General features: G+C 41.4%; 1 protein-coding gene across 1 annotated transcript in view; it reads right to left on the bottom strand.

The window, feature by feature from the left end:
* The window catches only part of epha2b (eph receptor A2 b), a 38,730-nt gene extending 22,132 nt beyond the window's left edge, over window positions 1-16,598 (bottom strand). The window contains exons 1-3 of the mRNA XM_054777919.1: window positions 16,435-16,598; window positions 15,517-15,596; window positions 13,366-14,014 (exon numbers count right to left, since the gene is read on the bottom strand). Coding sequence (XP_054633894.1) covers window positions 13,366-14,014; window positions 15,517-15,596; window positions 16,435-16,519 — 814 coding nt within the window. The 5' untranslated portion in view covers window positions 16,520-16,598. The remainder of the gene's footprint in view (window positions 1-13,365; window positions 14,015-15,516; window positions 15,597-16,434) is intronic.
* Window positions 16,599-22,342: the final 5,744 nt, after the last annotated feature.

Raw genomic sequence — 22,342 nt, 5'->3', positions numbered from 1 at the left:
ACTTCAGTTAAGTACAACCGAACTCAGTTTTGCTCCCGCTGCCGCATGCATGCTAGCATATGTTTTTTTTTTTTTTATTGTAGCGTCGCTGGGAGCACGTCCTGTTCCCAGCCTACTTTGCGGTAATGTTTTGGTGCAAATGCTCTTAAAGTTACATGTTTGACCAGGAAATAGCAAGCTTAAAAGAAGACAGCTTTTTTATGTGGAACAACTGACAGTTTGTGTGGATCTTGTGAATGATTGTGACTGAGCTAGGACTCAGTAATTAAAGTCTACACACGACGGCGTCATTGATTGAAAAACAAAACTTTTTCGTGCATGAAGCTTCTACTTGAGTTGGTAATTTGGCCGATATATATGCAGTCAGATATTGACCAAAGGAGACAAAATGGGTGGCTGCTGGCTGCGTTGGACGGGTGACTGCTATACACAGGGTCTATAACATGTAAATTTGCTGGGGGGGATTTTTCAGTGGCTGCTATAGGCAGGTGGCCCTTCTATAAAGGTGGCCGCTAAGACAGGTTTGACTGTATATAAGTTTCATTTCTACAGTATTGTCCCGTGAGAATTGATAAAGTAAATAAAGTAATAAAATTGCTTAGTTTTATGCTGCCAAAATCTGGAACAGTCTTACAGAAGATGTGCAACAATCCTCAACTTTGACAATGTTCAAATCCAAGCTGAAAACACTTCTATTCAACTATGCATTTCACAATTGAAAGTATTTTATCTGAAATCTTCTTTTATGCCCCTGGTAGGGGCACCCATGACCCATGAGTGGATCAATAGACCCCTATGAAGAAACAAATCATTGGACCAAGTTTTCTCTCGCCCGGACGTGGGTCACTGCGGCCCCCTTCTGGAGCCAGGCCTGGAGGTGGCACACGATGGTGAGCCTCTGGTGGCCGAGCCTCCACCAATGGGGCAAGGCCGAATGTCACCTCTCTGGTGGGGTAGGAGCCTGAACTGGTGCGCGAGGTGGAGAAGTTCCCGCTAAATATATAGTATCCTCACCTCAACGCACAGCAAGGGCTCTGGAACCAGTCCTCTCGAGAGGAGCTGGACTTTTTTCCACTCTGGAGTTGCCATCAGTGAGAGGAGATGGGCAGGTGTGGCAATTCTTGTTGAGCCCCGGCTCGTGGCCTGTAAGTTGGACTTTAACCCGGTGAACAAGATGGTAGTTTCCCTCCACCTTCGGGTAGGTGGATGTCCTGACTGTTGCTTGCGCCTATGCACCAAACAGCAGTTCAGAATACCCTCCCTTTTTGGAGTCCCTAGAGGGAGTACTGGAGAGTGCTCCCTCGGGGGTTTCCCTTGTTCTGGTGAGAGGGTTTGTTCCAACTATCGTGAAATCACACTCCTCAGCCTTCCTGGTAAGGTCTATTCAGGGGTTCTGGAAAGGAGGATCCGCTGGGTAGTTCAATGTCGGATTCAGCTCTAGACTCTCGGCAGGTTTCTTGAGGGTGCATGGGAGTTTGCCCAACCAGTGTACATGTGTTTTGTGGATTTGGAGAAGGCATTTGACCGTGTTCCTCAAGGAATTCTGGAGGAGCACTCCGGGAGTATGGGGTATCAGACCACCTAAATCAGGCTGTTCGTTCCCTGTATGACCGATGTCAGAGTTTGGTTCACATTGCAGGCAATACAGGTAAGTCGGACCTGTTTCCTGTGAGGGTTGGACTCCGCCAGGGCTGCTCTTTGTCACAGATTCTGTTCATTATTTTTATGGACAGAATTTCTTGGCGCAGCCAGGGCGTTGAGGAGTTCCGGCTTGGTGGCTGCAGGATTGGGTCTCTGCTTTTTGCAGATGATGTGGTCCTGCTGGCTTCATCCAGCCGTGACCTTCAACTCTCACTCGACCGGTTCACAGCCGAGTGTGAAGCGGCCGGGGTGAGAATCGGCACCTCCAAGTACAAGTCCATGGGTCTTGCTTGGAAAAAGGTGGAGTGCCATCTTTGGGTCGGGAATGAGATCCTGCACAAAGTGGAGGAGTTTAAGTCCCTCGAGGTCGAGTTCACGAGGGAGGGAAGGATGAAACGCGATATCGACAGGCGAACTGGTGCGGCGTCTGCAGTGATGCAGACTCTGCATCAGCCCATTGTGGTGAGGAGAGCGCTGAGCCGAAAGGCAAAACTCTGAATTCACCGGTCGATCTACGTTCCTACCCTCACATATGGTCATTAGCTTTGGGTAGTGACCAGAAGGACAAGCTCACAGGTACAAGCAGCTGTAATTTGTTTTCCCCGTAGGGTGGCTGGGCGCTCCCTTAGAGATAAGGTGGGAAGCACTGTCATCCCAGAGAAACTCGGAGTAGAACCGCTGCTCCTCCACATTGAGAGGAGCCAGATGAGGTGGCTTGGGCATCTGCTCAGGATGCCTGCTGGACGCCTCCTTGGGGAGGTGTTATGGGCAGATCCGACCGGTAGAAGACCCCAGGGAAGACCCAGGACACGTTGGAGAGACTATGTCTCTCAACTGGCCTGGGAACCTCTCACATTGGTAACACTTTGCAGCAACATATTTCTTGACATAATCGTTTCATTGTATTTTCTATACTGGAGAGCCTGTTCCAGCAGACTTTGGTTAAATACCCTGGACTGGTTGCTAGTCAATTACAGGGCGGGTCACTGAAAGTCAGACACCGTTATTGGCTACACTACCAATGTGATGTAATCATCTGTTGATAAAATATTAACTTAACTTAGTTTAACTGATTCCTCTTCTTTTTTTGGTCCACAGTGGATTTTAGGTTTAACAAGAGGATTCTTCGACAACATAGCAAGGAAACGTCCTGATTCCAATGCGAAGGTGGATTGTTCAGGAACATGGCAGGAAGCAGGAAGTGTGAGGCTGACACGACGCTTCCTTCCTAAAGCACTCATTTCATGAAAGCATGAAAACACAGCCAGCCTGACCAAGAGAAGCAGCAGTTGCACTGAGCCAAGTGAGGAGATGGATGAAGCTGCAAAGCCCTAAAAAGCCCAAAGGAAGACTCCTGATATGAACATTTCCCCTGCATGAACAAAAGCCTTTTAAGAGGCCAAACATCTGATGAACTTAGGGCAGCTATTTTCCCCTTCTTACTTCTACAAAGTGAAGTGCTGTTTGTCATTTGAGAGGCCCCGCCATCCTTGAGTGGCTCTGTTTGTTTATTGAGGCTGAGTGCATGTGGGCCTGCTACATTCTGCGAGCTCCCCCCTGGACCAGGAGCTATAGCCACAATGCACCCCTCCCGGTGTGTCTGCTGACGTTAAGATGGATGAGATGGCGACAGTGATGAATGTATGGGGGGATAGATGGATGAATGGGTAACATGGAGGCTTGACAAGAGAAATTGCCCCCAGGACCCCCGGCATAAGTGGTAGAAGAGGGGGCACAATTGAATTTGGCAGTGGGCTTTTTAAAGGCAGAAAGGTCATGTATGCCTGAAGGCAGTTGTGAGTTAAACTGTGCATGGCTTACAGGGAGTTGGTGGCCAAGTAAAACAAACACATGTTCGCAGTGAGGAGGAAGGAGGAGGAGGAGGTGGGGGAGAAGGAGTGGAAGCAGCAGCCGGTGACTTGTGGCAAGAGAGGTTAAAACCAGAAGTATGGCCAAGAAACACAAAAACATGTTGAATGGATGAATAAAAATAAATGTCATGCGTAGATCATTATCCAGACTCCGCCAAGATATCTTGCGGCACATTTTGGCTTTATGTCTCCAGCCCTACCTCTCTCCCTTGCAGCCTTCACCATTCCTGAGCTACTTGAATCCATAATTGCAATATGTCATGTCGGTGTGTTTGTTTGCAACCTGACAACATGTCATTAGCATTTCGGGCGAGTCGGGCTGTGGTGGAACAATGAGGGTCTCTGTCGGGGGAGGTTACATGAGCCGGGGTCACTGAAGGAGAGGAGGAGGGGGGTGGTAAAGGTGTAGGTAAAGGAGGATGATGGAAGCGTGTGCAGGAGCGGGGGTTGGTCATTAGCCAAAAGGATTAGCAGACCAACGGAACAGCTGTAAGGGCATTACATCTGTTTTACAATTGCACTCGGGCTTTCATCTGGGGCTGTTAACAAACACAATAAATTCTCAGATCCCCTTTCTCCTCTCGGCTCCTCTGACCACTGCGGGCCACAGGGGGAGGGATGCACTGCATGCAAACTGAAGTAAAGCTCTTGTAAAGGGAGCACTGAATGTATCAGTACATGGTGACACAGAATGTGAAATCGAATTACTGGGTTATCCCATAAAAAAAGTCTTATTTCCATTAATGATTGTGGAGGCTGACAAACTGTACTTTGGCCAGTAATTGTATTCCTGTTGTGTGCTTGTATACTGGGCTAGCTAAGCATAGCCAGCATTAGCACTAAATATCAGTAACCGATGAATTAATCATTCATGTCAAAATTTGATGTCACCAAAAGTGACCTTTTTCGTTGTCATATGTCTTGTTTATACTCTGATTGTGGTTGTTTACATGTATAAAATATAAATATCACATTATGAACACTATGTCTATGGCTAAAGTAGCTAAAACAAAACATCGCTAACCCTGCCAAATGGTCAGCCATCTTCATCATTTAACATGAAAAGTAGTAAGTCTTCATGTCCACCACAGGAAAACAGTTTTACCAAAACCACCTCAAATTATTGATTCAACACTTGTGCTTTAAAACCCCCCCCACTAAATTTTGAATTTTAAAAACACAAGCCCAAAAATACATTGCTGGCTCTCAGGAAGATATAACGATAGGCGTGTCGTTACTCTTGTTTTTGGACCATATCTCTACATGTCTGGATATGCCTCCTTCCTCAGAGGATAAATACATTGGATCTTGCACCAATTTCTCAGACTAAAGCTGTCCTACCTAGTCATTCAGCATGAACTGAAGCCTGCTCAGATGAGAGGCAAAACATCTTCTAAGAAAACCCGAACAGTCCAGTCGCGATCGATTCAATGCCCTGAAAATACAATGATCTGGATGAATGACAATACTCACAAGCATGGACAATATCTCAAATGTGTATGTATACAAGCAGACAATTTCACCATTTTCTGGTTGGTTGTTTGCTGGAAGCCATCTTAGTTTTGCATCTTACCAAAAAGAGCACCACAAAGGAATGACAATACAACTCGCAACTGAAATGTGGACATAGTGTGGACTAAATTCATGTTTTGGCATGAGGTTATTTTTAGTGATGAAAGTATTGTAAAACAAAAAACATTAAATAAACAATCATATAATCACACAGACTGGTGGCAAACACAGCACAACCTCTGTCGGGTGCTGTCTACTTCCTGGTACGAAATGCACCAACAAACGAAAAGACTTGTCAGACAGAACACCAAATGGAAAGTGGCTGAGTGCGGTCACAATAGAAAGCCCTGAGCCAAACGGGTCGGGGAGTCATCCAGGGATTAGGTGGCCTCCGGTTTCCGCTGGTCCTGTGAGCAGTGAAGGCTCGGTGGGTGTTGGGATGAGGAGATGAATGACAAGCCGGGGAGGAAAGTGCTGACCTCACCTCACACACCAGCAGAACAACACAATGCTCTTCACATTGCAATGACACCCCCCTCCATAAACACACATCCATACACAGAACATTCAGGCCGAGGAATGTTGCGTCGAGGAAATATGTTTGAACTTCCTTTCCAGCAGCAAAACACACAGAAACAATAACAGTTTATGAAGGTCACTTATCAGACTAACATCAACAAGTTATTTTAAACCATACAAATCTGAATTCACACCAGCCATTTGGTATTAATTTAAGATTAAATTATGTGCAACTCTTTTCTTCAAACTGTAACATCTGGAGAGAGAACCGCATGTTCTTTCAGGGGATATTGGGTAATAATCATATTATAATTCAATGGAATCTCCAACAAATCAAAATTCCACGACAATTATTTGGTAAAATATGCCTCTCAGGTTGCACAAAACTTTCACAAGTGAATAAAGTCAAGCAAATTTTACACTTCATTATGTCTTCCAACTGGCAGTGCACAAAAGAAAAGGAAAGCCATCACCATGGAAGTGAAAATAAACATGATAAAAAGGTCCGAGTGAGACCAATGTTGGCGCCCTTCTGCCATCATGAAGGGGTCATGGATTCTGTGTGCTGTTACAAGGAGTGTTGAGAGGAGAAGGCTAGGTTATCTTTCCATACTAGACTGGGATAATATTTTAAGACGGTATAAAGGCCTACAAGACAACCACAAGTATAAAAGTTCACTTTTTATTACAGTTTCATTTAATTTCTGCATTTAATATTTTTTATTACTGTACTTTGTATGTCCTTCGTGTGTTCTGTGTACAATATGAGTGACTTCAGAGTTAATTTAGGTATAATTTAGGTATAAGTTACACTAAAACACGACTTATATCACAGTCTAGGAACAAAACGCTAGGAACAAAACAATCTGAGAACCGACCACCTGTACTTGGTGTCATTGTTGTTGTGACTCATTGCGCCTTTGTCATTTTCTTTTTTTTTTATTTTAGTACTTTTTACTGCTTTATTCAGTGATTCATTTTATTTTTATTTTAACTTTACTGATTCTTCTACTCACTGGCATACAGTATGTTACTTGTTTAGTAACGTGACGTCTGGTTTCAGAAAGGTGCCTATAAATAAAATTATATAACTGTTATTTTTATTATTATGTCTAAAATATTGATAATGGTTAACTTCCTTTTACAGCTCTATGGTACAGGCATGGGCCGGTGACCGGTTTCAACGTATACCATGGTATGAAAAAGTCAAAGTTTGAAAAACCTTTAAAATAGTCCGCGATATCATGTCCTGTGTTATTATTATGTATACAGTTGGAACTGGGCTCAACAAATACACAATCCAACAATTCCGAAACACTTGTGTATCTGCACGTTCACCACGCTATGAAATAATAACGTAACTTTTTTGAGCCACTGATTGAGCCAGTGAGTGCCTTTATTTGCATTTTCATTTTTTTTTTTTTTTTAGTAAGAAAAATTTAGGATGGTGACATTTTGACCACAGCCATCAACCCTCCCGTTTTTTTCCTGGAATTTTGCACTTCTTTCCCGTTGCCCTTCATTGAAACCGTTTCCCGTATTGTAGCTGTCATAAAAAAAATTGCAGCACATTGGCAGTGGGAAGTAGGGTATTTTGTGTAGACAATTTGTGTGTGTGTGTGCGCGTGCATGCATGTACGTGTGTGGAGATAAAAACAACAGGGTGCATCTTTTCCAAATAAAAGTTTTTTTGACAGTGTTATGTCTCTGTGGTAGGTAAGCACAATGCCGTTCTTTGTCTAAAACAGACTGGAAAATATTCCATTCTTAACAGTCTCATATTTTCAAATGCAAAGGTCCACTTCCATTATTTCCTATCGGAGAAATCGTTCAGAATCCAAGACAACCAGGTTAGAGTTAACGTAGCACCAAAATAAACACATTTTTGCTTTCAGAATAAAAATGAACCAGCATCACATTCTTATTGCTCATTCAGATAATTATTATCATTTAGATAATATTGTCGTTCAGATAACGACTTAATACACAAAAATGAATACACCTCCTTCTCTCCTGCAAGGATTGAAATTATTACACAATAGTAAGACTTGCAGCAATCAAACAAAATAAAAGGAATCAGTTTATACTTGCATTTCCTGTTGGTTTCAGCGAAATAACTGGCAGCGGTCTTCCAACTCTCGCATGGTGGAACATGACAGTGCAAGGCACCACTTGAAAGCACTCTTCATCATCCTCCCATTATCTAAAAGTGACTCCCTTGCCCAGCGGGCAGATGCTACCTTGGCACCACATCAGAAGAATCTCAAAATCCCTATATGGGGAAAAAAAGAGTTCATATCCAGCATATGGATCAAAAACTCTCACTCTAGCAATTAAGAGAGATGTGAAATCCACCAGAGGTCATGTAAATCAGAGGCTGGGCAGAGCTGCCATGTTTAAACTGACATTGCGTCAGACTTGGGTCTTAAAGGGTTAAGAGGGATTACAAAGTACGCATAGAAAGAAACGGCCATGAATCACCAACTTTTATCAAGTGTGTAAGGCAGCCTTCCATGATAAAATTCCTGTAACCGCACCCATTTAGAGCAACAAAAAAAGCTCAGGAGAATGTTTGTATTTCATTCTTACAAAATGTTTATCTCTCCCCATCTTAATGTGATATCTTCGAAGAGTCAACTTTTTCTTGTGTGTGTGGCCCTTTACATTGTCAGAATATTTTATTTTTAGAATATGCAGCCGGCCAATAAATAATGAGAAGTAGTCCACAAATTGCCTCAGGACCGGACTTTGGACATCCGCTGGTCTAAATGGTTCCATCGGGGCCGTGTGAAAGGGCATGTTTAAACTCTGCTGGTGTCATATTTGTGACTCCTGCAACCCGACCAAAAATAACATCCCGATGCAATTCCACTGAAGACAACAACACAACACGCTTATGTTTGTTTGGCGGTACTCACGACGTCTTTGCACTGTAAAATAAGTATGGGAATCTTTAAAAAAATCTAAGGTAAAATAGGGAAAATGAAACTATTTTCAATGACTGTCAGGGTGTGAGGAGAGGCTGCACACACGAGGCCAGGGGTGGGGGTGAAAAAGCAGACAAAACCAGTAGTTACTTAAGATAAAAAGCACAAACACACCCATGTCAATTACTACCCATTCACATCACACACCACACAACTACAACTTAGTGACCAACTGTTACATCATGCGAGGATGAGCGTTGAGACAGCAGCAGAGGGGAAATTAGGAGAGACAGAAAATAGTTTACAGGAACCCTCTGGTGAGACGAATAATCACTTTACTGGAAGTCGGTGGACAGTCGTTACACAGGAGGCGCCATCTTGTCCAAATAGTATTGTGCTTTGCCCAAATAAACGCCTAGTGGGAAAGCTATGACGTGGGATTAGGTCTGATGAGGCTGATGAAGTGAGAACCTGGAGAGCTAAACATTATCCTAAAGTCCAGCCAAGGTCCAGCCTGTGCTCCATTATGCAGCACTTATAAATGATAAGCGCTTCTATTGTAGCAGGAAGGATTATGGGTAAGGAAGGGTGTGATAGGAAATGAAGAAAAAGGGAGCTAAGCCACATGTGGAAAACCACACCGAATACACTGACTAGTTTCCACAACTACAATATGACAAAGTAAATCACTAAACTATAAGATCAAGAAGATATAATTTTTATTTATCTAGCACCAGTTCACAATGAATGTAAGTTTCCTATTGAGCAAGCCTATTTAGATAAATGACATCAACTGTATTTCTATTTTAGCAGTATACTTGGCCCTGTTTATATTATGCATTTATCATTTCAAGTTTATGCTATTATTATTATGACTTTTACTACTACTATACTATTACTACTTACTTACTATAAGTAATGTTACTATTACTTGTTACTGTATATTATACTATTCAGCGTTGCATTCCCATCAAAGAAGATATATCAAGTAAATAAACAACTGGTTGGGTTAAAGACAAAATGTAGTACTTTTAAAAACAATTACAAAGCAAAGAAAAAGCAAAGTGAATCGTTAGATGCTTGCTGAACTTAGGTCTTGTGAGGTATGCTAAAAATAAGTGTGGCAAAAAAGTAGCAAAAATTTCAAGAAAAAGCAACATACACTTAATGCTTTGATGCTCGCTGAACTGATGTCTAATATGACCATGTTTTGTGCAATTTAATTTTCCAAATAACTTTGGTTGTATTTTGAATTGTACACCCTCAGGAGTGTTCAACTTTAGATTATTGTTCCTTTTACGATGTTGATACTTTTTGTTACTGCAGAATTGATTGGGTTTTTGGACAGTACCACCTAGGAATAAGTGTGCACTACCAAGGGTAAATATTGGTCCAAACTATTTAGTTAACACACTCTTCATCCAGACTTCATTAATCTGGTGAAGACAGCGCTAATAATAATAATAAACATACAAATCCTGGGAGACCGTTTGGCCGTGTTTACAGAATGTCTAATTTATCGTATACTTGACACTCACGTAGTGTAACGGCCAAAATAAGCCGCTTTAAACACAGTGTGTTTTCATTGAAAACACAGACATGACAGATATGATTTAGAGCCAGTTCATAAAAGCTGTTACATTTGCAGGGTTAAGAGGACCACTTTTGGGGTTTGTCACCCCCCAAAAAAGAAGGATTTTGGAAATTTAAAAGTGAGGTACCTTAAAATGCAACACATGGTGTTGGATTTTCAACCAAAGTTGAATGTTTTCTGCAAGAACAGCAACTCCAATGAGGAGAAAAATGGAAAAGGGGTCTGTTTGATGATGAACTGGATGCCTGTAAGAGATTCTACTCAAATCTCTTTTAACTATTCATATTTGCTCCCTTCATGTGTCTATGACCTCTCATTTGACTTCATCTTGGATTTGCTTTGTTTAATCATTTTTAAGTGAGGTCTTGACCCCCCCGGTGAGCTGCCACCCACCAACCACTTCCGTCACCATTGCCACTCCTCGGAAGGTGGCTCCTCTTCAGTAAACCGATCAGGAATGCACAGGAATGGGGTGGGAATGGAGGTGGAGGTGGGCTCTGTCGACCTTAGCAGGGAGAGACAGCGCTTCAGTGTCTTCCTACCTTTACATTCCAGTCCACACCTCTTTCCCTCTTCTTAAAAAAATTTCTCTCTCATTCCTTCCTACCTGACCTTCCTCCCTCATCATCTCACCTGACAATGTCCCACAGCTACAAATGATGCACTGACAGTAAACTTCAGCTCTTGCCATTGGGAGTGCAAATCTGTTACAGGCATGCAGGATTTACAACACTAATCCTGTGGACATTTAACTGTGTATGCATGCCTGTGGAAAAGCCAGCATGTGTGTTTGTGTGCGTGTGTGAGATGGAAGTCATAAGGTGTTTTGTCATGATACCCATCTGAGCAGGCTTGTTTGTGCATGTAGCTCAGGCCTTCTCTATTAATGAAAGCCAATCCCGCTCGGCAGAAACTGCAAAGCCCAAGCCACATCGACAGCATCAGTCGAAACCTAACACGCCAATAAACAACAACAATAGAGTGGAAGGTGGAGTATCGTGTATTTACTTTTCAAAAGTTACCCGTCGGCCGCTTTATGGAGCCAAATTGTATCGGACAGGAGACTGACAGCAGCAAGAAATGTGGCGCTGCTGCAAGGTGGCGACTCTGGAGCATAATACTGCATAATATTGTCTTTTTTTGTCTCGTCAAATGTGACAATGATGCATCTGCTCGACCAATGAGTGACCAGCGATGATTCACATCACTCATGTGGTACTCGACAAACCAGGTAAACTAGTACCTCCTAGTACCTTGTTTTGACAGTGAAAGGACATTACTGGATATTACGTAGCCGTGTCGGCAGCGCTCACTTCTGGTGACGTCATCATTTTCAACAAGTAGTGGTTTCTTGTCGACACAGCAACGACAACAATTTTCCCATTCTGGAAGCCGTTTTCAAAATAATACCATTTCAGAATGCCGTTGCCATGTGGACTTTCACATTCCCGTGTGGACAAGTCACTCAGTTGGCTGCTTTAAGGAGACATTTTTTTTCCAGGATGAGACTGAGGATGTCATGTCAGTTGAAATATTTAGATATTATGGCAGCAGCACTAAATACACTTCTGGTCACGTGAAGGTGGCAACGTTTTTAGAAAGTAGCGATTTGCTTGTCTATATGACAACGACAAGACGGCATTGTCAGATTTTCCCACTCTGGAAGCCGTTTGCGGCCGCACGGTGGTCTAGTGGTTAGCACGTTGGCCAACACAGTAACAGCTTGGAGATCGAGAAGACCTGGGTTTGATTCTCCCCTGGGCATTTCTGTGTGGAGTTTGCATGTTCTCCCCGTGTGCGCGAGGGTTTTCTCCGGGTACTCCGGCTTCCTCCCATATTCCAAAAACATGCAGGTGAGGTTAATTGGCGACTCTAAATTGTCCATAGGTATGAATGTGAGTGTGAATGGTTGTTTGTCTATATGTGCCCTGCGATTGGCTGGCGACCAGTCCAGGGTGTACCGCGCCTGTCGCCCGAAGTCAGCTGGGATAGGCTCCAGCATGCCCCTGCGACCCTAATGAGGAAGAAGCGGTATAGAAAATGGATGGATGGATGGAAGCCTTTTGCAAAAATACCATTTCAGGGCATCCAGAATGCCGTTGCCGTGTGGATGAAAGGCTGGAACGATGAAATGCTTTACCATTTCGACCTGAAAACGCTCCCGTGTGGACAGGCTTGTAGTACCTTCTAATATCTGATCGTACCCTGTTTTGCTTTGCCAGTGGAAAAGCATCAATCACAGAAAAGTGGGAACAAAGACAGCTGAACTTCCAAAAGCTTCCTTCCCTTTCCTTATTTCATGCCACCCTTAAAGATGCTAATCCATGCCACTTCAGTAAAGTAGTCTCACACTCTCTTGTGACACTTTTATTCCCCACTTCTTTGCATAAAAATAAGAGCCTCCTCGCAAATGTTAACATGTAACTGCAAGGCAAACGAGCGGGACTACAGAGTAAAACAATGTCCTGACGAGATCTTGGCCAAAACTTTTTAACATTTGAATGAGTGATCCACTGGAATTTAATCCTACAAACGTATAAGGATCCTACAAAAGCACAACAAATAGCAACCTGATCTAATGAGAACGTCTCAATGTGTGAAATGGGATTTCCCATGTTTAGTCTAAATTGCTGGCCACCTGGATCAGATCCAAGCAAAACCTTGGTTAAGTTACCACTATAGATGATGGGGATTTGTTGATGATGTCATCATTGTATGGAATTAAATTGATACTACATTACACATAATAAGTGAAGTATTGACAGTGGAGGAAGCAACTGATGCCACAAGCTGTAACTTGCAATAATGCATGACATTTGTGCAGGTTTCAATGCAATTAAATTAGCTGAGTAAGACTTTTAGTAGAAACACTATAAAATTGAGATATACTGTAAGAAGGTTTTCGTGTTAAAACCCGCATAACAGTTGTAACAATTATATGAGCACAATTGAGAAAAGTGCACACCTACAGCCGAAATTATAGAGGTGGATAAAAATGGCATCCTCATTTAATAGAATATGCTTCCAGGTCAGGGATGATGCTGGGACATGTCGATCTAAACCTAAGCATTCCTTCCATTGCAGAGGAGGCACGTTAGCCAAGGGGAGAATTCCACTGAGCAATGATAATAACGCCCACGACAAACATATGCAGTATAGCAACCGAAAAACAGCAACTAAATGGAGACTGAAGTCAAATGGTCACTGCATAGAGACGCTCACATGGGAACTATGTGGAGGGTAAAAAGCCAGGAAAGGTGAAATGCCTCAAGGTAGAAATACCAAAGGTGCAATCTCTTACCTTGACACATGTCTTTGACTTCTTCATAACCCTCTTTGCACTGGCACTGTCCAACTGGCACCACCCACTCTCCATCTACGGTGCAGTAAATACGAGGCAGCTCTTCGCTGACGGCATTATCCACGCATATCCCGCTCACTTCCCTCAGAGCCTGGTTCTCGCCGCCAGCCACTGTTTCCCGGAAGGACGCGAGGCTCATCACTGTGGCGGGGCAGGTTTTGTAGTAAACCCTCACCGAGAGGAGAGCGACACATGCGCCGATGTCTTGAAAAGCCAAGTAGAAGCCTTTCCGTGAGAGGTTCTCCACCACTCGTGTCTCGGTGTTGATGCGCAGCTCGTTCTTGCTTGTGATCTCATCGGGGGCAATAGTGGCCACTTTCTTGAACTGACCCTTGCGGAAGGTGGTGCCCACATCGACGTCCGACTCTGAGGTGAAGAGGTTGAAGGTTTCCTTGCAGGTCATTGAGGCACCATCAAAGGAATTGCAGTCGCGTACGATAAACTGGAGCTCCACAAAGACCCGCGATGCTGACGGTCGCCGCTGGATGAAGGTGGTGCGCAGCCAGTTGTCTTGTTCACGCTCACCAACATTGCAGACAGAATAGGTGTAAAACTGAGAGCCGTTCAGGGTCCTTTGGACGACCTCCCACTGAAACACAGCAACACAAGGCAACAAGATTAGAGGATGTAACGCTAAGCCCTGAGGAATCCCTCGGTAATCATGGTACTACATTATAGGTTTATAATAGTTGGTTACTGAGGTGGTACTCTGAAATATATTGCTTTGTACCTTTGATGTTGGACTTTTACTGTTATGTTGGGTTTCTTTAGTCAAATAGTTGATATTTAATCAACAGCTTGCAGCTAAGTAATGGACTCCATTTTGCTTCAATTGCTTCAAAACAATCAACAAGCAAACAAATGACATAATTACGAACAATAAATTAATAGATTAATATGCCCTTCCCTCGTAAGGACATTTAATTTGAAGTCGACTAAAATAGGGTACTTTGGTATATGTCTCACTACACATATAATCAGAACCTGTATTTAATTTCCTTGACAGTGTGCAACATCGAAAACTAGATAGCATACACATCCATCAATCAATTTCCTTGAACACTAATCCGGTGTGGGGTCATGGAGTTAACCAATACTGCTTAACTTTCATGTCAAGCATGGGGAAACATCAGAAGATCCAACATTATTTCCAGCTAGTTTTCCAACACGCCATCAGTGCTTATACTGTATGCTAATAGTTGCCACAAATATTTCTGAAAAAATCCACAACATGTTTGAACATAGCTCTCAAGGTGCAACATCCCCCACGGGGCCTTTTTTAAGAAGGCTGGCTGGGTAGCTTTTGTACACATTTGCTTCCTCGATTAAAACAGCTGGCGAACATTTTAAATGGGTGCATAAACTGTAAAATAATAATCATCATGAGTAACATAGGTATGCTGTGACCACCCCTGTAAGAGAACAGTGAAACAAAAGCGGCATTTAAAGCAAATAAACCTCCCTTTGAGAAGAAGCCGGCGACCACACATTTGAGTCATCAGCACTTTAAACGAGCCTATTCACACTCAATTTGACTGGTCAATTACTTTGAAACCACATTATGGAAATGTACAAACACACCTCCCTTCATTTTGATCCATGGTTAAGAATAGACACTTTCAAAAGAGTTTCTCTGACCATTAAAATGCCCTCCAGCCCCCTCAGCACATACTGCAGACCTTAAAAAGTTAATTGCTTGCTAACGTACAATTCTGGAGCCGGAGCCTTGAAACCACAAAAAGCCACAAGTATTCCCAGTTCAGGGCAAGCAGCTATTCTGTCTGCCTCCGCTTTGGTGTAGCCCAGACATGCTCTGCAGGCAACTCCCGCTGGGAACTTCAACTCCGCTCTTCATATCCATACACAAGCGATCATCAGGCTGACTCTGAAGTGCAACATTTGACAGAAAGCTGATGTCCATGCACACAGCCAAGGCCTTTAACAAGCTCACTACACAAGTCAAATGGTCAAATATTTCACACAACTCCTGTGCAAATTCCCCCCTAAGCAGTTTTTCCCAAGGCAAATTCCAAGTGTAAACGTGCACAGGCGCTGGTGTGGAGTCAAAAAAGCACAGAGCGAGATACTCACCCCTGGCTTGTCTCCCTGGTCTAAAGGCCATGTCAGCCAGCCCAGCTCACCTCCTGTGGCCTTCATGTCCAGAAGTACCTCTGTGTGGAGACACAAGAACATTTGTTCGTACAAGAGAGGTCAACAAGGAACACTACCTCCTCTAATTAATAATAATAAATTACATGCACATTCTGCTTATTTGATTGTTTAAATGTTCAATATATTGGCCAATTTTAAGGCTAACTGTATGAAACTTGGCCAATTTGTTTTTTAGAATGTTTTAAAATAAAATTTGTCTCTATTGCAAGGCGTATAGAATATGAGATTTGTGTTGATGCCGAGGTTGTTTGGCATATTATGATGCATGAAAGTGGAAAACAAATGTATGTTAGAGTTTTATCACACTTTTATGAGAGGGGCCATTTTTGGACCTATGGGTAAAAAGCGTAACTTCTTTATAAAGGGGCCACAATGGTGAAATTTGCTTGTCATTTACTTGAGGATTAAAATCTTTATAAAAACGTAATTCTCCCATGAATAGTGTCTATATATTGCCTGTCTGTCTTTCTTTGCTTATTGATTCGGCTCTTCTATTTTTTGCTTCTTTTAAACTTTTTGGGGGGGACGGAAATTGAATTATAAAACTAAGCAATGAACAAACTTCCAAAAGTTTCATCTGCCTGCTGAGTGTTGCAACTGCTTGTGTTAAGTTATCTTTCAACAATAAAATAAAATGTTATCGTGGACAGTTAAAGTGTTTTCATAAAATAAGAAATGACAAAGTAGTTAATTGAACAGTGTGTTATGGTTGTCATTAGACTAAAAAGCGACATTTCCTGCTTTTAAAGTCTAAAGTAGAAAGTTTCTCCGCATGGCAAGGGCGTTCTACCGCTACAGTAAAAGTTATTAAAAGTGTTATTAAAGACAGACACTCACCTTCCTTTGTTTGCAGCGTAATAAGGATGCCGTTAATGAGTACATATGAAAATAACAAAGGCCGAACTCCTGTGAAGAAATCCATTTGGTCAACTTAGTGGGATTTTTTCTGTGCTTCCTTCCTCTCTCCGTGCTCCTGACTGACTGGAAGAGCACTCCTCACTTTGCTGCTCATTCACAAAGCACCACCCGCCTGCATGCTGGAATGTGTGTGTAAGGAGGGGGGTGCGTGGGAGGAGGAGGAGGAGGAAGACTCCTCCTGAGAAAGAAATCTTTGCTGCTGCATTCAGGAACAGTTGGCATTGTCACCTGAACACCATTAAGTTGCTCTCATGTCATTTATTTAGCCAGTTTTAAGTAAAAAAAAAAAAAAGGCATATTTTAAATATACGGTGGAGTGAAAAAGTGTTTGATACCTCCTGATTTTTTATTTTTTGCATGTTTGTCACACTTAAATGTTTCATATCGTCAAACAAATTTAAATATTAGTCAATGACAATACAACTGAACACAAAATGCTGTTTTAAAATGAATTTTGTCTGAAAACATCTTGATGATCCCCAAGACCTTTGGGAAAATACTGGTCTGAAAAAAAACTGTGGTCTGACGAGACAAAAGTTGAACTTTTTGGAAGGTTTGTGTCCCATTACATCTGGTGTAAAAGTAACGCTGCATTTCAGAAAAAGAACATCATATAACTATAAAATATGGTGGTGGTAGTGTGATGGTCTGGGGCTTTTTTTGCTGCTTCAGGACCTGGATGACTTGCTGTAATAAATGGAACCATGAATTCTGCTGTCTACCAAAAAATCCTGAAGGAGAATGTCCGGCCTTCTGTTCGTGACCTCAAACTGAAACCAACTTGGGTTCTGCAGCAGGACAATGATCCAAAACACACCAGCGCTTCATGCTTGAAGACCCTCCAATGTGGCTGAATTACAACAATGATGAGTGGGCCAAAATTCCTCCACAGCGCTGTAAGACTCATTGCAAGTTATCGCAAACACTTGATTGCAGTTGTTGCTACTAAGGGTGGCCCGACCAGTTGTTAGGTTTCGGGGGCAATCACTTTTTCACACAGGCCCATGTAGGTTTGGATTTTTTTCTCCCTTCATAATAACTTAAGTTATTTAAATTTGTTTGATGATCTGAAACACTTAAGTGTGACAAACATGCAAAAAAAGAAATCAGGATAACAACATTTCTCACATGAGTGTTTTATTGTTTTTACCACTTAATCTTAAGAGTGGTTGACTTATTTTTCATTTGCATGACAGTTAGAAATGTTGAAATGTTACTTATAACATTGTCAGTATAGTTAATAAAGCTTTTCTGATGGAAACAGCTTGACCCTGCACCGGGTGAATTATGTTTTCATTATTTCCAATGGGAAAATAGTGTGTAATGTGTTCAACCTTATAATGGTCCATTGCATACCTAACCGATAAGTTATACGGTATCCTTGCTGATATAAAAGTGAAGGAGACAAATGACCTTTGAAAGTATCAGAGTTGGAATGAAAAATTCCAAAGATACCTACTGTGTGACACATTTCTCACCCTTCCTACAAAGTGGGGAACACAGCCAATACACACAAGCACATAAGTGAACCTACCAACAAAGCTGAAGTGGTAGAAAAATAATAAGTCTACATGAATACAAATGCCATAAATAATTGGTGAAATTGTATTAGTGAGTGTGAAAATAGCTATAAGCTGATAGTATCGTGCTTTGTTGGTCAAAGAAGAAAGCGTTTAAAAACTTTGTTTGGGGTCAAAACACTCCACTTTTAAAAGAGGCTTTATCAGATGTGAGGGTTGAGTCATGTATTGACCACTGAAAGTGCACATTTGGTTCACTCTCAGTCAGTTCAGACAGGAACCTGCCTGATCTTGTTGGCCTAGATATGCAAATAAAAAGATTTCATTTATTCCAACAGATAAAATAGGTGACACAGCAGCAGTATCCACCAAACACATCCACACCCACACACATACCTTTAGAAACAAATGTCCACACTAACAAGTCAAAACAACAACACTGTTATTGAATTTAGTTAATATTAGAAAATATTTAATATAAGAATATTTTGTACAAAAAAAAAAAAAAAAAAATATATATATATATATATATATATATATATATATATATATATATATATATATATATATATATATATGCAAATATTTTTCATGTACTGCAAACATTTTTTATTAAATTGAAATGCATGCTTTTCAAATGTAATATGTAGCTAAATAGATAGATACTTTATTAATCTCCAAGAGAAATTCACTTTTCCAGCAGCTCTGCAAAAATATCTTAATGAACTTAATCATTTAACCACTTTCGGTGGAGCAAAGCAGTGATAGTAATCTGCCACTGAAACTGCTCTTCTCTTGGGAGATAATGCAGTGCATTGATGCTTGTTGTCCACATGTAATATTTATTATTACATGTATTTGTTAGTGATGTAGTGATTAGTGCGTTCATCTCACTTACCTTAAAGGGTCCCTGACACGATTCATCAACTTTGCTTAAATATGTTATATATTGTTTGGAATTATGTTCTACATCATTCGATTTTTGAAAGTGAACGGGAAATTAGCAAAAATTACATTTATAGTTAATGGTGCCACCCATGACAAGCTAGCTCAGCTCAGCCTAATTTCCGGAAGTGAGGTCATCGGAGTGACACCTCTCAGCTAAAGCAGAGTAAACAAACGCTTCTCGGTGTAGATCATCAACTTGGTTCAGTATATTTTTCATCAAAATAGTAGTCATGCCAAAATGTTGTGTTGCTGCTGGATGTTAAAAGTATCCCGAGTAATACTATAAGTTTTTGGTTTTTTTGCACAACAGAGGAAGGTTTAAGACAAGAATGGACAAAGCAAATGCAGAGAACGAGATGAACAGATAGACGCCCACCCCAAGTTTTGTCCTTTGCATTTATTATTTCTCTGATGACTGCTTCAAAGGACCACTTTTACAAGAAGCATTTGGCTTGAAGTACGGTATAAACGCATTTTGAAAAAGGATGCTATTCTGCTGGTACACACGAAAAAAAACAAGACAGCGAAGAATGACCACTACGTCAAAGTGTGCACAAGAGAATAAATCATGTCTTCTTTTTACAATGTCTTCTAAACACAATTCCACGATAGCGACAAGACTGCAAAGTAATATACATGTTATATAGACATCTTTTGACAGCCATGTTAACCGTGGGGAGCAGGGGGCACCGGCGTCAAACATTTATCCTTGACATGCCGCCACATTGACAATCAAACAGGCTATAAAACACCCTTTACGCTCATTAAGAAGCCAATTTAAAATAATAACTGAAGGATGAGCAAATCCAGAGTAATTTACACTTACCATTCTGTGTTTTGAAGGTAAAAAATCTTCATTTACATGTCTTTAGGCTTAAGTCCATGTTCTGCAAATTCTCTATTTAATCTCCAAATATTTCTTCGTCCTCGAAAAATATTGACACATTGCTTAAACCTGCACTATAATCACTGCAAACATCCTCTGTCTCGTACACTGCCACGTTTGTCTAGTGCTCCGATGATGTCACTTTTTTAGGCTGAAATTAGGCTGAACTGCGAGAGCTTGCTCGTCATGGGTGGCGCTGTGAACTATAAATGTATATTTTGCCAATTTACCGTTTGCTTTTAAAAATCAAACAATGTAGAACATAATTACAAACATTATATAACATATCTATAAAAATGGATGGATGGATATAAAATATTTAAGAAAAGTTGATAAATGATGTCAGGGACCCTTTAAGTAGCTAAACAGATGGAGCATGGGAATATTGAATATGTTACTCCTTACTTGTGTGTGTATTGATGTTATTCAATATTGCCATTAAGAATATCTGTGGGTGAACAGATCTAATGCTTACACCGTGAGGCGCGGGAAATGTGGAAATTATTTAATATTCACACATTGCAGACAGGATTTAACACTTTTATCCGCCATGTGCGTTTCTACTGTATTCACCTTAAGCCCTCTCTTACATCTCAAAGAAGGGCTGGAATGGACAATAGTTACACTCTGGCCTTCCTGTCTATGTGGCAGCCTGCATGCAGGGCAACACAATCATTTGCATCAACTTATTAATGCACAATTATTTGCCACCATGAAAGGCTCTAGTGGAGGAAAGAAGTAGCCGGAGCTGCTCTTACTTGCTTTGTCGCGTCCGTCTCCACATACAGAGGCGCAATCAGACTGACAGGCGCAGAGAAATGTATTCATATAAGTATAATGGCCGCTCTCAATAGCGGGCTTCAATTCAACAGCTGGTCCACTAATGGCTTGTCATAATTTATGGTAAATATCCTAAAAATTCCAAATGTGTAGACAGATAGTGGACGCTTAATCTAGTCATTCAGTCACAGGAGGGAATGCATGAGTGGGAGCAACTGTTGCAAGGGTTCATTGTAAAGGTTTTTATTATCTGACACAACTTTATGGGACAGAATGTTGAGCAACAAGTGTGAGGATGATAAGAGAGTCTTTGAATGCAACACTCTACCTGCTTGCAAACACTTGATCTTCTACTGTTGTGTTTGCTTTGCAGCAACAGCCTGTCTGCCATCATTACAATACAGTGTGGCATGGATTGGACACGGCCCCCCTCTAACACACACACACACACAGGCGTACGCAAACACACACACAGGCGTACACAAACACACACACACACACACACACAGTAGTTCACACACCTGTGATGCTGACACTGCGGGAAAGAAGGTGAACCCCCTCAGGCTGAGGCTGCATTTTATATACCATGTTACCCCGCCAAAATGCCCCCTCCTTCTTCCTGCTCTTGCGCCCTCGTAAGGCTCCAGTTTCACAAAGCCCCAGTTTCACAAATGCATGGGTCTCCATGAGCTTATAAGCCTTCCACCCACACCTCATGCCTCCACACACACTCGTTACAAAAGAATAATGTGAAAAGAGAAAAAAACCCACACTCCTCTAGTGTCGTAACGTGCATCATCGCTTCTTATCTAAGAATGTTTTTATTTGTAGAATAAACAATAATTAAATTAATTTCTTTTTACACTTGTGTGACAGTTCATTTAACAAACACTTGCATGCCAAAAAATTGTCAGTGTCCAAAAAAATTGTAGACAGGTTTTACGCTCTCTTATCATTTTTACTTTACTATTAACAGTGGTTATATTCTTTTTACACTCGTGTGACAAAGTTTGCAATAAAAAAAAAGATGCGTCAGGCACATCTGAGACATGACTCTACTTTCCAAACAACTAGGGATGTCCAGATAATATTGGTCCACCAATATTCTTATAAAAATGAGATACAGTGTTCCCTTGTTTATAGAGGGATAGGTTCCCAAAAAAGCCCGCAATAAGTAAAATCCGCAAAATAGCCAACTTCATTTTTTTTTTACAATGATTATATATGTTTTAAGGCTGTAAAACCCCTCACCACACACTTGATACACTTTTCTCAAACAGGCAATAACATTTTCTCACATTCTCTATTATTTAAACACTCTCAAAAAAGTTAAAACCTATGTTTGAATTTTAATGATCAACCTACAAGAAATGATTAAGTCACTCACAAGTATGTCAGTCCTGTGACCGTGCCTTTTCATCCTCGCGCCGTTACACTGTACTGTAGCGTTTTTGTATCTTTATTAAAACATATTGCTGCAGTAATCCTCCTGTTGCAGTCCTTCTCCTTCAAAACAAAGATTCAATTACAACTAACCAGCAAGCAAATAAGCTAGCCATGACACAGGAGACACGGCAGGGCGACACGAAGTAGATTGATTGACAATGGTATACAGCCAATCAGGACGGAGAAAACAATGGGCGGTGCAGACAGACGAGAGAGAGAAGAGAGCGACACTCAACTTTCCACAATG

This window comes from Dunckerocampus dactyliophorus, chromosome 1, assembly GCF_027744805.1.
Source record: "Dunckerocampus dactyliophorus isolate RoL2022-P2 chromosome 1, RoL_Ddac_1.1, whole genome shotgun sequence".
Classification (NCBI taxonomy): domain Eukaryota; kingdom Metazoa; phylum Chordata; class Actinopteri; order Syngnathiformes; family Syngnathidae; genus Dunckerocampus; species Dunckerocampus dactyliophorus.
The sequence above is the reverse complement of the archived record's forward strand: the minus strand, read 5'-3'. Positions and strand labels throughout refer to the sequence as shown.